The sequence below is a fragment of the Halichoerus grypus genome, chromosome X (assembly GCF_964656455.1).
Source record: "Halichoerus grypus chromosome X, mHalGry1.hap1.1, whole genome shotgun sequence".
NCBI lineage: Eukaryota > Metazoa > Chordata > Mammalia > Carnivora > Phocidae > Halichoerus > Halichoerus grypus.
The window spans coordinates 18,634,496-18,651,271 of record NC_135727.1 but is presented as its reverse complement, the minus strand read 5'-3'; the positions used below and the strand labels follow the sequence as shown (position 1 = coordinate 18,651,271).

The 16,776-nt window shown below is 48.3% G+C and overlaps 1 protein-coding gene across 3 annotated transcripts in view; it reads right to left on the bottom strand.

Moving 5' to 3' along the window:
* Positions 1–16,304, bottom strand: part of HS6ST2 (heparan sulfate 6-O-sulfotransferase 2) — a 284,248-nt gene extending 267,944 nt beyond the window's left edge. For 2 of the 3 annotated variants that reach the window (XM_078065447.1, XM_078065448.1), the window contains exons 1-2: positions 15,694–16,303; positions 14,315–14,833 (exon numbers count right to left, since the gene is read on the bottom strand). In XM_078065447.1, the coding sequence (XP_077921573.1) occupies positions 14,315–14,833; positions 15,694–16,121 (947 nt within the window). In that variant the 5' untranslated portion in view covers positions 16,122–16,303. Of the gene's footprint in view, positions 1–14,314; positions 14,834–15,693 lie in introns of all 3 variants that reach the window. The other variant, XM_078065449.1, reaches the window with a different exon arrangement.
* Positions 16,305–16,776: the final 472 nt, after the last annotated feature.

Here is a 16,776-nt window from a genome sequence, read left to right as displayed (position 1 = left end):
ACTTGACACCAAATCATGATCTATAAAAGGAAAAACTGATAGACTGGACCACATCAAAATCAGAAATTTCGCTGTGCCTGGGCTCCTGGGGGGCTCAATCGGTTACTCAGCCAACTCTTGATTTCGGTTCAGGTCATGATCTCAGGGTCATGATATCAAGCCCCCTCCCCCATCGGGGTCCACACTGGGTGTGGAGCCTGCTTAAGATTCTCTCTCTCTCTCCCTCTGTCCCTCCCCTCCTCACTCACATGTGCACTCTCTGTCTCTCAAAAAAAAAAAAAAGGAAATTTTGCTCTGTCAAATGCCACATGAAGAAGATGAAAGGCAGGCAATGGATATAGAGAAAATATTTGCAAACAATGCATCTGACCAAAGACTAATATACAGAATATATAAATAACACCCAAAACTCAACAGTTAAAGAAAAAAGAATCCCATCAGAAAATGGGCAAATAGCATGAACAGGCATTCCACCAAAGAGGATGCACAGATGGCTGGTCAGCATGTGAAATGATGCTGAATATCATCAGCCATCAGAGAAAGGTAAATTAAAACCACAATGAGATATTACTACACACCTATCAGAATGGCTAAAATAAAAAATAGTGACAACACCAAATGCTGGCAAGGATAGGGAGAAATTAGATCACCCATGTGTGGCTGCTGGGAATGTGAAACAATATATAGTCCTTCTGTAAAAACAGTTTGACAGTTTCTCATAAAACTAAACACATAATTACAAAGGACCCAGCAATTGCATTCTTGAGCATTATCCTAGAGAAATGAACACAGATCATTCCACAAAAGCCTATACATGAATGTTCACAGCAGCTTTATTCGTGATAGCTAAAAACTAGAATCAGCCCAGATGTCCTTCAACAGGTGAGTGGTTAAACAAACTGGGGTTCATACTTACCGTGGAAGATTCTTCAGCAATAAAAAAAGAACGAACTGTTGATACAAGCAACAGCTTGGATGAATCTTGAGTGAATTACACTGAATCATCAGAGGCACCCCAAACCAGCTCTCACCCCTAATCCAGCAGAACCATGGTGTCCCAGAATTCCAAGTTGACAGCCACCAGTGGCCCTGAGACCTACGTGGTTACTATTACAGCTGGCAATTTTCATGGCGCCACTGCCTCCCTCTAGGGCCCTGAAGCCTAATTGTGCAACTAATTGTCCCCAAAGCTATACCTGGGAGGGGGAGGTCTAAATCATTAAGAGGCAACCTGCCATTTAATTATGGCAATAATTACCCCCCAGTGGTATGTCTCTTCCTCAGACCCAACTTGAGCTTCTGACGTTTCAGTTGGAACTCCTACCATTTTGTGAATATTTCTACCTGCTTGAAATTGTGGGAGGACATTCGTCTTCTTCCTTCTAGGTTTCTTGTGCTAAGCCAAATTCAGAGACCAAGAGCCAAATAATCGAGCTGTGCATACCTTAGGCTTTGTGGCACTCAGATCTCTCCATCTTTGCAAGCTCGCTACATACAAGAGTTCCTCTCCGTTAACCAGACAGAGCTGCATCCCAGAGTCAGACCCCAGCAAATCAGAAGAGCTGGATTTCGTGGTCCTTGGCCTGTCTGCGGTCATCATGGAAACCTGACCTCCGTGACATTCCCTAGAGAAGATATTCCCAGCCAAAGGTCACAACCTGAGCCCCCACATCCTGTCCCTAGACACTAGAACCTATAAACTGCCTACAACGAATAGTGGTTACATCACCATGATTGAAAAGCAAAACAAAAAATGACATTCAATGGGGAGCACCGCAATCGTGCTCATTCCAATCCAACTATATTTTTTTAAAAGGGGAGAGACTGTCAATGTAACTGCTCACTTCCATGCATGCAAATCCCATATGCAGCCTTTCACTTAGCATTCAGCTGAACTCCAGAAAATCATGAACCACTTTCCTACAATAGGGGTAGATGAGGTGCCTGCCACACAGGACTCCTTCCTTGAGATGAGCTAAGCTCATCTGGCTTCACTGAACAGTCTAGCTAAGCCACATAACATACCTTTAGCGCCCATGTCAAAAGTATACCCCCTCTCATACAGGAGAAACTGCTGCAAACCCAAGTGTGATTTCAATCTCATCATAATGGATCTTGTGACATCCAGGTCTCTAAGGCCCTCGGTAATAATTTTTCAAGGCCATCTGGAATAAATAGAAGTCTCACTCAAAGCTGCATGTATGCAAATTTCTGCACTTTAAATGGATTCTGTCCTTAAGTGCATAAACCAAAAAGCATGGAAGCAATTGGATTAGAAAAGCAAGGTTTTTTTTTTAACCCCCCTCTAATTGGCATTAAGTCACCAAACATTGTCAAACACATATCACTTGCTTAATTACTTTGTGTGCACATGTGTATATCTTTATAACTTCATAAACATATAAATGAGAGGGAGATATGCAGATTTAATGTACACCCATATGGTGATAAATACAAAAGCTGCCAGAAGATTGTAAAATGCTATACTAACGCTAAAATGATATCTTTTTTATCTTTTGCTTTGCTTCCAAGTCACAAAGAACAAACTAAGAGTGGTAGATGCTAAGCATGGATCCTTACCTAAAAGGAGAAATATGCACAGGCCATTTTGTTCAATAACGCAAAATATTTTAAAAAAATACCTTGCTTCAGGTCCACAGTCACATATTAGCATAATTGTCTTTCATTAATCTTATGGTGTGTTTATGCGTAAAATCGTTTCTACGTGTCCATTAAAGTTCGTATTGAAGTGACTTTTCATAAACAGCCTACTATGCATCATTCACCCCAATATGCTTCATTTCAACATTGCTTTCATGAGTTGGAGTTGACCTATTACGCTCCTAGAACATACTGTACCACCTTCAGCAAAACCAATCACGAAAATAATAAGTAGTTTTGCCTCCAGTGTATCTAGTAAATAGGCTCCATTTTCCAACCTTCGGGATGTCATGCCAGCTAATCTTCTACTTAGCAAAGTCTCAGCAGTGAGGTATCTGCCAAGATGGCCACCATTCCAAGGTCACACTGGCCTCTGGTTATCGTGGGCATCTTTTTCCCATGCTTCCAATGCCGTCAACCTAATTTCTTGGCCACCCGCATTAATGTCTGCCAGGCTGGTAGGCCCATGCTAATTTACATATTCTCTTTTCCAAAGCCACCTCTTCCAAAAGAGAGAGAAGTGTGACTCCTCTCTTCGTGATGAGCCCCCGGGGATGAGAGCAGGCTTCAGGATTCATCACTTGGTTTTGGAGAAAGTGTCCTTATTTGACTGGCTCCTTGTGTTTCAGGGCTCTATGAACTGATCTGGCCAAACTCGTTCACACTATCCTCCAAAGGCTGTGTCTACACAGACCAAATGCAGCAAAAGGAAGCAATGGTCATTTATAGAAACAGGCTGCGGTCAGGGCAGTGCAACTGACATTGCTAATGAACCAACTGCCAACATTCCAGAAGGACTAAGATGCTTTGGCCTCTTACAAATCTTATCAAGTGTGTGCACCATATTTTAAGTCCACATGGGGCATAAATTAAAATACAGTTAAAGTCCTCATTTTCCTTATCTGAAAAAAAAATCTTTCCTCTAACGTAACTCCTTTCTTTTTTTATTTCCCCTTAAACAGCATTCTTCTGTGTACATCAGTGTCGAAAGCATTTGCAGTATCTTGGATATCTACTTACATTTTTTTATTGTTGGATATCTAAATCTTTATTTAAGAAGGGGCAAAAAGAGCTGCAGAATTCACCCTTAAAGAGTAATTTTTACTGAACTTTCTAAAAGATGCTTTGAAAAACAAAATCAGTTAACAGGTCTCCATTTTACTTAGCTTGTATAGTAGACACGGCCAAAAAATGGGTAGAGGCTTTTGGAGATTTGTCTGCAAATTTAGCAGACATTAAAATGTATCAGACAGGACATGTAGCCCAGCTGATTTTAATTGCCAGCTCCAATATTCGCTGGCTGGGTAGATTTGGGCCCAATTCTCTGGTTTTGTTTGTTTGTTTGTTTGTTAACTTTCAATGGGTTTTTAAAACATCTACCTTACAGGGCTGTTTTGAGGATTAAATGAGAAAAATACATGATCTGCCCTTGGCATAGGCCCTGGCTTAATAAGTACCCCCAAATCTTAATAGGTCTTCAGGGAAAGTCAGGCCAAGCTACCTGGGTCAAACCATCACTTTCCAGTACTTCTCTTTGCCAAAGTCTTGGAGTTCTACACTCTTGCATATGAATTAGGAAGCCTGATGTGGTCGGTGAAGGATTGGCGATACTTCCAAATATATCAGACTACTAATGTTCCTTCTCATGCACTCAGATAGAGCCTGATCCCTTGTTCCTGCCTGACTGGTTACAGCATCTAGTGACTAAGCACTGCATGGGCAGATCGTATGGTCTGTAAGATATTTACTCACTGAAGTTTTTCCAGACTAACTTTACAGCTTAGTATATGGTCTATTTTTACAAGCGTTCCATATGTGCTTGAGAAGAATGTGCGTTCTTCTAATTGGGTGCAGGTCCACTGCACTGAGCTTGTTAACCAAATCTTCTGTATCCTTACCCATTTTTGTGTTTTTTTCATCTGTCAATTTCTGAAAGTGGTTAGCAGATTTTATAATGTCTCCTTATAGCCCTGTCAATTTTTGTTTTATATATTTTAAAATGGTATTAAGTGCATACGAGTTTAGAACTGCTATCTGAAAAGTGGAACTTTTTGCCATTATTCAGTGATCCTGTTGATCCCCAATAAAGGTTTTGCTTCAGTCTATTTGTCTGATATCAGTTTAACTACTTCAGCTTCCTTCTGGTTAGTATTTGCATAGTATATCATTTCCAATCCTACCTATATCCTTATGTATTAGCTTTGTCTCTTATACACAGCACTTAGCTGGATTTTCTATTCTCCTCCAGTGTGATAATCTGTGTCTTTCAACTGGGGTTTAGTCAATTTCTATTTATTTATAACAACTGAGAAGCTGGCTGCCAAGATCAAAGGACCTTTTTAAAGTATCTCTGAGTTTCCTGGCTGTAACTGGTTACCCTGGTCAATTTCTAAATACTCTGCTTGCAGTCATTCTCCTGTGGAAAGTTAGCAAAAGTCCAATGATCTCCATCAGCGAATTGGAGCTGGTACTATACTGAAGACTTGTCTTTATTAGTACAGTTATGGGAGAAAGTCAATTAATGCAAGGAATGGTGCACACAGACCTAATCCATTTGATGTAAATCAACGCATTACACATTTCAATTGCTCTGTATTCCTTCAGAAAAGTGCATGGAAGTGATTCATTAGAACTAAACTCTTCACAAGAAACAGACCAATTCTCTTAGGCTCACTAGGGCATCTCTGCTAGTAAAATTTAAAAAGCAATCAAACTGAATAAGAAGTCCTTTTTGCAGACATTTACATCGGGGAAGAACATGATTCTTGACAATTCAGAGTAAACGAAGTGCAAATTATTCTCTTATAATATATCCCAGAATTGAAGCTTAAATTGTGACTAAAAAAGAATCCACAGTTTAATCAGAAAAATATATTTATTGGAAATTCCCATGAGCTCCTATTTGATACATTTATATCATAGGATAACAAGTTCATAACTATTGCTAAGTTATAAATATGAAATTTATGCAGAATTTGCATGTATTGAATTTTATTTTGAATTTGCAAGTGTGCCTATATTTGAATATTTATAATATTCCAGAAAAAGCACAGTGGAATGTGCAAGACAGATTTATTTAGTGTAATGCTCTGAAATGTGTCAAAGTCTTCAACACTGTTCTTAGAGGCAAAATGGCAGAAATAACAAATGGGATGCAATAAGACCAACAGAATAATCTGTGAAGTCCAATACCCAGTAAAACTAGAAAAGCTCTTTTGCCAATAAATATTTTACTGAAGTTAGACAAATATTTCTGGAAGCTTACAATGGCATTGTATTAGAAGATATAGACCATTAGTTGGATTCTTCATTATGCTTTAAGGGAAAAGAGAACATTCCCACCCATACTTTTTTTCCCCCTAAACTCAGTGACTAGATATCTTATTTTATTTGTCATGGAATGTCGATATTAGCCTTTCCACTGTGAAGCACATTCTTTACACTGTCAAAATAACTAGTACCTAGAACGGAGTTTTAGCAGAGTTTCAACAGCCAGATTATGCACCTCAATGTATCTAGTAGCCCCTCAGATATCCAGAGCAGTTGAGGAATGAAGTGTTCTAAGCAACTTAATGCATAATTCATAAATTTAATTCATAAGTATATTCATTAATTTATAAGCATAATTTAATTTATAGTTAACCAGGGGAAATGCTCTTATGAAGGAAAACTGCTCTGGGAGGAGGCTGCCCCAGCAAAGTGGACTCCCTTTCTTTCCAGAATGAGGGCAACTCGAGCACCAACTGACCTAAACTCTCAGTGGTGGCTGTTTAGAAAGAGCCCCAAGACTTGACTCTTATAGCCAGACCATTAGCTCTGGTATCTGCTCACTTGGAAAGAGGCTCATGAAGATTCAAAGTCCAGGCTGCCTTGGGTGGCTCTGGCCAAGCCGAGCAAGTCTTATTATTTCCAACTGCGTGCCATTATTAATTTCCTGTCCCATTTAATTTTTAAACAGAGAAGAAACAATAGCCATATACTCAAATATCTCTATGATGTACTGGTGTAAGCGTTCCATGGTTTCTTTGGCGTATGATAACAGCCACTCATCAAAAAAATCAACAGCCGATTCCTGACTTATCACCTCCGCCTTTCAGTCTGAAAGTTTATTTAGCTGAGACTGCTCTCCTCATTAAGAACTCCCCCAGATACTAGGGCGCCTGGGTGGCTCTGTCAGTTATGCGTCTGACTTCGGCTCAGGTCATGATCTCTGGTCAGGGTCCTGGGATGGAGCCCCGCCCCATCTCCACTCTGCAGGGAGCCTGCTTGTCCCTGCCCCTCCCTCTCTCCCTCTCCCCCTCCCCCTCTCCCCCTGCTCTCTCTCTCTCTCTCTCTCTCTCTCTCTCAAATAAATAAATAAAATTAAAAAAAAAAAAAGAACTCCCTGGATATCAAGAAGCTAATGAAATAGCCAGCCATGGTCTTCAGGAACCAAAAAGTTGACATGAGTATAATTTATCACAGCCATGATAAAACATCATTTTAAAAACTGTTAATGTTTACTTTTATTATAAAAGTAGTGCATACTCATAAAGGAAATGCAAGACCCTCAGAGAAGCAGAATAAGAATAAACCGGGTCGCCTGGGTGGCTCAGTGGGTTAAATGTGTGCCTTCCGGCTCAGGTCATGATCCTGCCCAGTGGGGAGCCTGCTTCTCCCTCTGCCACTCCCCCTGCTTGTGTGTGCGCTCGCTTGCTCTCTGTCAAATAAATGAATAAAATCTTTAAAAAAAAGAATAAGAATAAATCACGAATTGATTTACTAATATCCTGGTATTTTGCTTTCATTCTTTGTCTTTTACGCTTAGGTTGGGAGGAATGGGAAGATGTTTTTGTGTGTGTGTGTGTGTGTCTCCGTCTCTCCCTCTCCCCACTCCCTCTCTCTAACATAGCTGTAGTTATACTGGGTCCATAATTGTCTCTTTTTCCCTTAGCTTTAAATCACCAGCAATTTTTCATACTCTCTGAAAAGACATTTAAATGATTTTCTAATAATCCTTCAAGTGGATGTACTGAGATTCCTTGAACCATTCTCCTCTATGTGGATGTCCAGATTTTTCCAATTTGTTGCATTTATAAAGAACTCCAGCTAGCCTCCCAGTGTACCTAATTATATCATCCTATACTTACCCCCCCCCATGGCATTTCTCACAATTTTAAGCCATTAATTGTTAGTTTCATGTCTATCTTTCCCACTCCATGAAGGCAGGAACCACAACAGGGCCCCCAGCACATAGCCCAGTGATAGGGGACACAAAGTAATTATTTGTTGATTAAAAAGTGAAGAAATAAATGAGTGAGGGAATGAAAAACACATATAGGATTATGGTTTTCAATAAAATCCTGGAAAAGAAATTATGGGTCAAAGAAAGAAATATTTTTAATGTTCTCCATTTATGTTATCTAATTTATTTCCAAAAGAATCCTTCAAATCTATATGGCCACTAACGATGTATGAAAATTATGGGATTGATGGTGGTGGTGATGTATGTTGAGGTTTTTTATTTTTTGGTTTTTTTTTTTTTAATCAGGGCTAATTAGAGAGGCAAAAGGTGTTCCTACACTTAATGACTTAAAGTTGCATACCTTTACTCCCAGTGGGACTGAACGGTTTTTCCACATCTGCAAACTAGTTGTGGGTCCCCTGTCGTAACTTGTCTGTTCATATCCTTTGTTTTTCTAATCAATTTGTAGGAGTCCCTTATACAGAAAAGATGTCATCTTTTTGTCTGTTTTACTTGTTGTGCCTATTGTCATCAGTTTGACAATATGCCATTTCATTTTGGCTACTTTTTGACAGATGAACAGTTCTCGTTTTTATGCAATCTGTCTATCTTTTCCTCCCTTCAAACATCCTTTGCCTTGGCTAAGAGTCCCACGTGTGAGTTGCAGCTATCATTTAAATAATAATGCCAATTGTGAAAGCAGATTAACTGGGTTCACAGACTCCCACATACACAACTAAGCCCTCATCTGCCCCAGAGTGGTTTTCCCTTCCCTACGAGTCCGGGCGACATAGACCGGCCACAGCTCTGTAGTATGTATAATGCACACCCCACCCACACTAGATGCCCTTCTCGACCTCTCTGATTTGATCACTGGTACCAGCTCCACTCCAGACTAGAAATCAGGGAGGGGCATTCAGCTGGACTCCAGCCTTTGTTTCCTTTTGTATTTCTTACATTCCTTCCATCCAAGGGCTTCTCCTACTCACTGGGGTTCAACTTCCTCATTGTCACCCCAGGACCTCGACCATGAGGCCTCACCCCACCTCCCTCCTTCACCCTGTCCCAACCATGACCTTCTCAGTTCTGGCCAGCCCTGGCTAGGTGAGGCTGCTGAACCGCACGATGCCAGGAGGATGCCATGCCCACCCACAATGTCTCTTTTCTTCTAAATACAGCCCACCTATTCCCAGACATGTTCCTGAATACATCTCGCCTTTTTCTGGCCTGTTCCTCATTGTTTAGAAGGAATGGGCCTGAGAAAGTATCTTGGTTAAATCTCCCATTCTACAGAGGGGGATGGACCTGCCCCAAATCACAAGCCCCCCCTCTTCACCTCTACCCCCACTCTGACCCACAGTTCTGCACTTTGCCCTCTAATCTTTATGGACTTGAGGCTGAAGACGGTGACCTTGGCTTTTCTGGCTTTCTCTAGGCTCTAACCGCCCCCAACTTCTAGCACTGTGCAGAGGTCACAATTCTTCAGAGTTTCCTGATTAGACATCAACTTCCCCATAAACAGATGGACTTTTCTCTATGTTTCACTATATTCCTGTAAAGGTGTGACATTTTAAAGACATGCTTGATATTCAAATCATTTCCAAACAAAATTCATCTCCTTTATTAAATGTCTAAAATACCGAATTATTTTGTTCTGCCGTAAACTCTGCGAGAGCAAGGATGACATGCCTTCCCTGGAAGATAATGGGCAGTTTCACAAAATTTTGTTTAATGAATAACGATGGAAAAGATGACTAATCTTTAATGTCACTTCATACTACTGAAGTTGACGACAGACATCTATAAAAGACAAGCTCTGACATTCTTCTTGCTGCATAACACCACTTCTCTAAAATTACTATTAAGAAATGCTAAGTCTGAAGAGCCTTTTATACTACCCCGAGAACTGAGAGGTTTTTAAATTTTATTTTATTTATTTATTTGAGAGAGAGAGAGAGAGAGAGAGAGTTCGCGCGGTGGGGGGGGGGGGGTCGGGAGGGGCAGAGGGAGGAGGGCGGGACTCCATCCCAGGACCCTGAGATCATGACCTGAGCCAAAGGCAGACACTTAACCCACTGAGCCACCCAGGCAGCCACCCGAGAACTGAGAGTTTTGTCAGGACTCTGACAACACGTCTGCCATCCAAATCCTGCCCAGGTTCGACAGATGTGACAGCAAGTTTCTCCCCTTCTCCTGCGAAACAGGTGGGAGAGTATAGCAGCTCCTCTCAAAGGCAGCTGAAGAAATGCACGCTGGGTGATGAAGCTGCCCCCCGTGAGAGCCAGGTGGCCCACAGCCCGAAGGGCCACAGGGTGGCATCGCTGCAAGCCAGACCTATCAGCCCGCCTCACTGCCAAATCCCAAACGGGAAGGAGTGTGAGTGTGGGCACGGGAGGTGTGATGGGCACAGGCACCATGGGGTTCCTGCGAAGATGGAGCTCGTTCAAAATAAAGCCACCTTTTTAGAAGAAAGGGAAAGAAAAAGAGAGCTTTTCTCCCTATAAATGCCTTTTAGTCCTTTCCCGTCAGGGATAGCCTACTGGATTTTAGATGACAATTAATTACTCTTCCGTATGGCTGCTGGAAAATTCAGAGACACTCAAAGTCTAGGATGCAACAGGAATATCATGCTCAGAGCCTCTGACCCGTAGAACCACAGAACCCGGCCCATGCCCCCTGTGTGTGCCAGCCAACACAGTACCTGGCACAGAAAAATGAGGCCAGCGCACGTTCCCTGTGCCCAATTCGGAATTTCTCCCACAGACAGAGTGGTGCTCTGGAGTTGGCTACAAACAGAGGGAATTTGGCCTGAGAAAAGCCTGCAGAATTTGGGAGTTTTAACAGCTGGTAAGCAAGAATGTTTTGATACATTTTCAAAAAATGGTCTTAGAAATTCTAGAATGAGCAGGACCCTTCTCTGACCCCAAACAACATATTGGCAGACAGATGCATGAAATGCAATTTCTAGTTTCTGTCTTCTTTTTTTTTTTTTTAAGAAATATTATTCTCAAAAATAAACAACTTGAACCTTTTGCCAGCCCAGCATTCTCTGTCTTTGTCCTCACCAGGCAACGTGCTCACAGTCATTTCTATTCAGCAGTTATATATCACCCGAGCCCGCTGCCATCCCCGGAGGCAGGGAAGCATGGCCAAAGTAGCACTGGGAGCAGGATTCAGGGTCTTGGCTTGCAGCCACGATGGCCTCTCACACCCCCTGTCATGTGGATAGATGGCTGTGAGTCAGAAGGTGGCCCTTGTTGCTGCTGGGCTCTCCTACTGATGTTTATCCGCCAGGCCCCCAAGCGTGCTCCCATCCTGTGCAGCTTTGTGGTGATTTCCAACATGGCAGCCACCCAGCCATGAGACCCCACTCACCCACCCACCCCCAGGGAGCAGAGAGCCTCAGGGAGCTAGAAATCTCTTCTCCTCCCCAGGGGTGTGGCAACCCCGGTCCGATCCTGCGTCCAAATTCCCATGGGTAGTGCGTCACCGAAACCGGGGACGATGTGGGTGGTACCACTATCAGTTCACGTTTATCCGGGACTCCCTCTGGGAGCATCACTACCATGAAATGCCTCACTGTGCTTGGGCCAGGACCCCGTTCATCAAGGCGCACTCAAGGGAGCGGACAGAACTGAAGCAAGATTCCTGCCGGGCCACCCCAGAGCTCGACGACCTTGAGAAAGTCCGGCAGCCCCTTTGGCCTTCACTCTCATCCGATAAATGGGGATACTTTTGCCCACAACACCCTCTCCCCAAAGATACTGCAAGTTTATGGCGAAATACCAGAGATAAGTGGATGTGAAAGCTCAGTAGACACTGGGATGCACACTCCATACATACAAGGCCTGGACAGGCTCCAGTCCAAGGTCACACAGCTGGTTCACGGCCAGCCTGCAGCGAAGGCCCAGGTGTCAGGACTCCCAGGCCAAACAGGCGCGGCCCACTGTTCCCCTCGGTTCAGCGGAGCACAGAGACCACCAGCTGGCCCAGAAGGCCACTCCGCGCGGGAACTCCGCACGGCTGACTCTCATCTCCCGAGGCGGGCTCCTCACCCCCACTGGCACTGCTGCCCCCGTGTCTCGATTTTCACCACACACACACTCACACGCACACACTTCACGCATACCTTCACTCCTCTAGATTATCAGCACTCACTGAAGGCGGGGATGTATCAACACCCTGGGAAATTCTGGAACCCTCAAGCCACCGCTACTCTTCCAGATGAAGATTTCTGGAGGTGGGTGGAAATTAAAGAAATAAAAAGATGCCCTTGGGGTGGCAATGTGTTTCTCTGGCAAATTTTATTTCATTTGTGCAAACGGTGTAAGATCCGGTAACTCTGACTCTTTAAAAAGTGGTTCTTCTTCGATTAGACTAGATGGCACTGTGGTATCACCCTTTTACGACTAAGTAAAATCTCATTTCACGTCAGATAATGTCGCTTCGATTTGGGACCATCCAAAAGGGTGAACCCTCCCCTTGAGGGTACTGGTTATCTAATGGAAAATTTCTGAGGGAATGTGCCAGAGGATAGTGGCCACCAAATACGTAATCGGGACCACATTTGTAAGGTGTGTTTAGGGACGGCATCACACCCCGATCTCCACGTCCAGAAGGATTTTCAAAGGCGCATGTGTCCTGTGGAGCCCTACACCTACAAGCTCCAGCAGCAAGTGAGATTATTTTCAATATTGCCGAATTGTTTGGGATCTTCTTAAATAAACCCCAGTATCTTAAGGTGACAACGACTTACACAATTCTTACAATGGACTGAGGCGACAACCTTCCTGGAGCCAAGGTTCTCTTAGGATGGAAAAAAGAAAATCTATTCGGGCTGTAAAGGCACTGAACATTCAACAGATTCTGCCAGAATCCCAGCATTCCAGAAAGGCCGCCGTAAAGTGAGGGAAAGGAGTGTGAGCAGGGGTGAGCAGAGAGTCAGAGGGCTCCATTTGCTTGCGTCTGGAAAGAAGAAACTGCACTGGCTTTTGCATTCCAGGAGCCCTCTGCAAGGCATCTCCTTGTCCAAGGCACAGAGTAACCTGCGGTGGGGTGGGGGGGGAGGGATTGGAGCGGTTGAGGCAGCGGAGGTAGGAGTTGGGAGCGGGTCCAGGTAGGCAGCTGCTGAAAACAGGGCCCCTGGGGTCGCCTGATGGAGAGGCAGAGAGCACAGCTCACAGCCGTGTCCTTGCCTGCTCAAAGACCCTTCCAGAGACCCCCTGGCAATTAGACTCATCCAGTCCATCCCCTGGACTCGCCGGCCCGGCCCTGATGTGTTTTAGGGACAGTGGCATAATCGGAGCCCTGGCTGGAGCAACTCCAGCCCAACACGCCCTTCTCCCCCTCCCCCTTTTATGGCACTCCGTGACCTCCAGCAACCGGGCATTGCGGCTGCATGAAGGAAAATGCCCTAGCTTCAAAAGCAACTGGCTACAGGCTCTTCATAAATCACCATTTTTCGCATCAGCCCCGGGGGTTCCCAGCGCGTGGGCTGCCGGTCCCCCACGCTGGGGCTCAGGATTTGTACATGTACATCTGGAGAGGTTTCTCAAGAGCGAACCCCACACGGGGTCAGGGCAGCGTCCCAGCTCGCCCTTCGGCACGCAGGGTGCCCCCTCGCACTCGCAAAGCGCTGCGGATGGCCCGAGTGCTGCCAGGAGTGGGGGGTGTAAGCTGGGTCCCACCAGCTCTCTCCGGGTGTCCCCAAACAGCGGCAGAGGAACACCCACTCGCCCAGGGAGAGCAGAACCAGAGGACAGAAAAGAGAGTGGCAAAAGTCAAGGAAAAAGAGAAAAATCAGAAAGGGTAAAAGAGAAAGAACGAGAAGCAAAGTGAGAAGAGAGGGAGAAGGCAAGAGCGAGCGGCCAGGGACCGACATGTACGGGAGCAAGAGAAAGACAGAAAGCAGATAGACGAAGTGAGAAAAGGAGGTGGGGGGAGAATGCGGGAGCGGGAAAAGGAAGAGAGGGCAGAAAGGAGGCTTCGGAACCGGGGTGCAGAGAGAGACAAGAGGGACTCAGGGACCTCACACACAGAGACCGGTTCTTGCCGGCGCTCCAGCGCGGAGTCCGCGTGCGGTACCCTGTCCCGGCGGCGGCCGAGGGGGGGCGCTCGTTCGGGGCCTCCCGGCCGCCCCCCCTCCCGCCCCCCGCACGCACTCCCAGCCACCAAGCAGGCCAACCCGCCGACAGACAGACGAGCCGTCCCGGGCCGCAGCGGACAGGCTTCCTGCGGCCGCCACGGCGCCGTGAGCGTGCGCGCCAAGGAGTCTGGCGCCCTCCCAGTCCGGGCGCACCCGCCGGGCCCAGAGGTGCGCACTGGGGTGCCGGCAGCGGCCAGCCGCGCCTCCCCGCCCTCCGCCCGCCCAGGCCCAGGTCCGCTCCCGCGCTCCAGGGCCCCGCTCGGCCGCGGGCGCGGCGCACTCACCTGGACGGTCTCAGTCTGGCGTCGCGCTTGCCGTCCACCACGGCGGGCACGCAGCTGGTGAGCTCGGTCCAGTCGGCGTGCAGCCCGCAGCTCCAGCCCGTGGAGAACCTGGAGAAGAGCCAGGTCTCCCGCTTACCCGGCCGGTGGCAAGTGCATTTCTTCTGACCCACGCGGCACTCGCACGGCTGCTCCAGCTGGATGTTGCGCACCAGGTGGCGGCCGAAAGTGGTGCCTCCGGTCTTCTGAATGTGCAGGAACACGATCAGGTCATCGCCCTTGATGTCGAAGTCTACCTTGCGCAGGAGGTCGCGGCGGCTGAAATTGTAACGGGGCACGAACCTGGCGGAGCTCTCATCCTCCGAGCGGTACGGGTCCGGCATCGGGGAGCTGAATGCCTGCAGGCGGAGGAGCTGACATTCTGTGCCGGGGCACACGTACTGGAGGACGATCACGGCAAATAGGAAGAGCATCACCAAAGCCAGCAGCAGCTTGTTGGATTTCTCATCCATGTTCCCGACGCTGGGGGAAACCCAAGCTCGTTACGTCAATCCCGCAGTTCAGCCCGCGCTCGCCGTGCGCCCGCACCGCCCCCTCCCCCCGGCGCCGCCGTTGCGCCCCCTTTCCCCCTCCCCTCCACACCGAGTACTCCACGGCGGCGGCGGCGGCGGCGCCCTTCCCCGCTTCCTTCCTTCCCGGCAGGCTCAGCGCTGTGGCTCCTGCCGCACACCCCCCTCCCCCCGACTCCTTCCCGCTGGCCGCCTGCCCTCTCCCCCCGCCCCCCCCCTCCGCCGGAGCTCTCCGGAGCCGCGTCGCGGGCTCTGGTCCCCACGGGACGCCGCCTGGCCCGGTCGCCCCCACTCCCCAACTCACACCCTCCCCCCGGGTCCGAGCCTCCGCGCGTCCCGCTCCACTCTCGGCGGCTCCCATCCCCGTCCCGCTTCGCCCACCGGACTCTCCCCGGCGCCCGTGCCCCCAGTCTCCTGGGCGCGCACGCCGCCGCCTCCCCGCCCGCCCGACTCGCGGGCTCCCTCCCCGTGCGCCCCGAAGCCCTGCCCTTGCCCGCGCCCGGTTGCCCACCTTGGAGGCCGCCTCGAGTGAGCTCCGAGCCGGGCGTTCGGAGTTCCCCCGGGGGGACGAGTCCGCCGGCAGCCCGACTAGCGAGCGGAGACGCTGCGCTGCCGGTGCCCGCGGAACGGCGGGGAGGGAGCCGCAGCGTGGCCAAAGGCGCGCTGCGCCCCTCCGGAGCCCCCGAGCCCGGCCGCCACCGGCCAGCTGGAACTTTGCGCCCTTTCCTTCCCCTCACGGCTGCCTTCCCTCCCCGCACGGCTCCTGCGCGCCCCGGCCCGAGAGCGCGAGTCCCGCTTTCGCCTAAAACGTACCTGGCTAGGGGGCCGAAAATCTTGGAGAAGATCGCACCGAGCACGTGCTTCAGCGAGTGGCCCAGGGCGGCCAGGCCCCGAGTGAGCAGGGCCCGGCAGAGGGAGCCCAGGTCCCAGCGTCTCCTGAGGTCGTGCATCCGCCTGCGGCGGCCTCGGGGCAGCAGCGCGAAGAGAGGGGTGCGCGCGGCTCCCGCCAGGGAGGAAGACGCCTTTAGGGGCTCGTCCAGGAGCGGCTGGGAGTTGAAGCCGCGAGACACACCCCTAGGAGGGCCCGCGCGGACTGAGGCGGCGACTGCTCCGGGCCGGCTCGCTGCCAATTCGGCCTCTACTCTGGAATGCCGGCGGGGACAGGTGGTGCGGGCGGGCGCTCCTCGCTCCGGTTGCAGCGGCGGCCCGAGCGCCCGGGCTGCACACGCAGGCAGTGCCATTCCCCCCTTCAGGCAACTCAGGGTACTAAGGATCGGCAGCGAGCTTGAATTTATGTAATAACGCCTCGCGCCTAAGAGCTCGAGCCACTTCACAAGCAGAGGACCTGGGTTTCCGCCTGTCTTGGGGAGGACTTGAGGTCACTCCAGTGAGCGCATCACTCCACTTTGGCTGGCAATTTCAACCTCCCCTAAAATAGCAAAGGCGCAAATTGGACCTTTTCCCTCTCTCTTTGCCAATTTCCATTCTCCAGCGGAAGCGGGGGCATTTTCTGAAAAGGTAAGTCAGCATGAAGGAAAAGCATGAGCAAAAAAAAAAAAAAAAAAAAAAAACGTTGCAGAACGGGAATCTGAGCTTTTTCAGAGCAGAGACTCACCCTTACTCCTCTTCTTGCTGAATCCCCGGCATCCAGCCCCGTGCCTACAGGAAGGCTTCACTCCTATACGGTTTAGTGAAGGAAAGATACACGACTAAATACTACATCAGAGTGGGGCCATCGAATCCAAGATGATGTGGTAAATGAGGAAACCGAGGCCCAGAGAGGGAAAGACGTTTGCCCGGGGTCACACAGCAGAGCCCCGGGGTTTAGACCCAGAAAACCAGGCACCATCCAACCCATTCCCTGACACTGACACCACCTCCTCTCATAAATAGGTG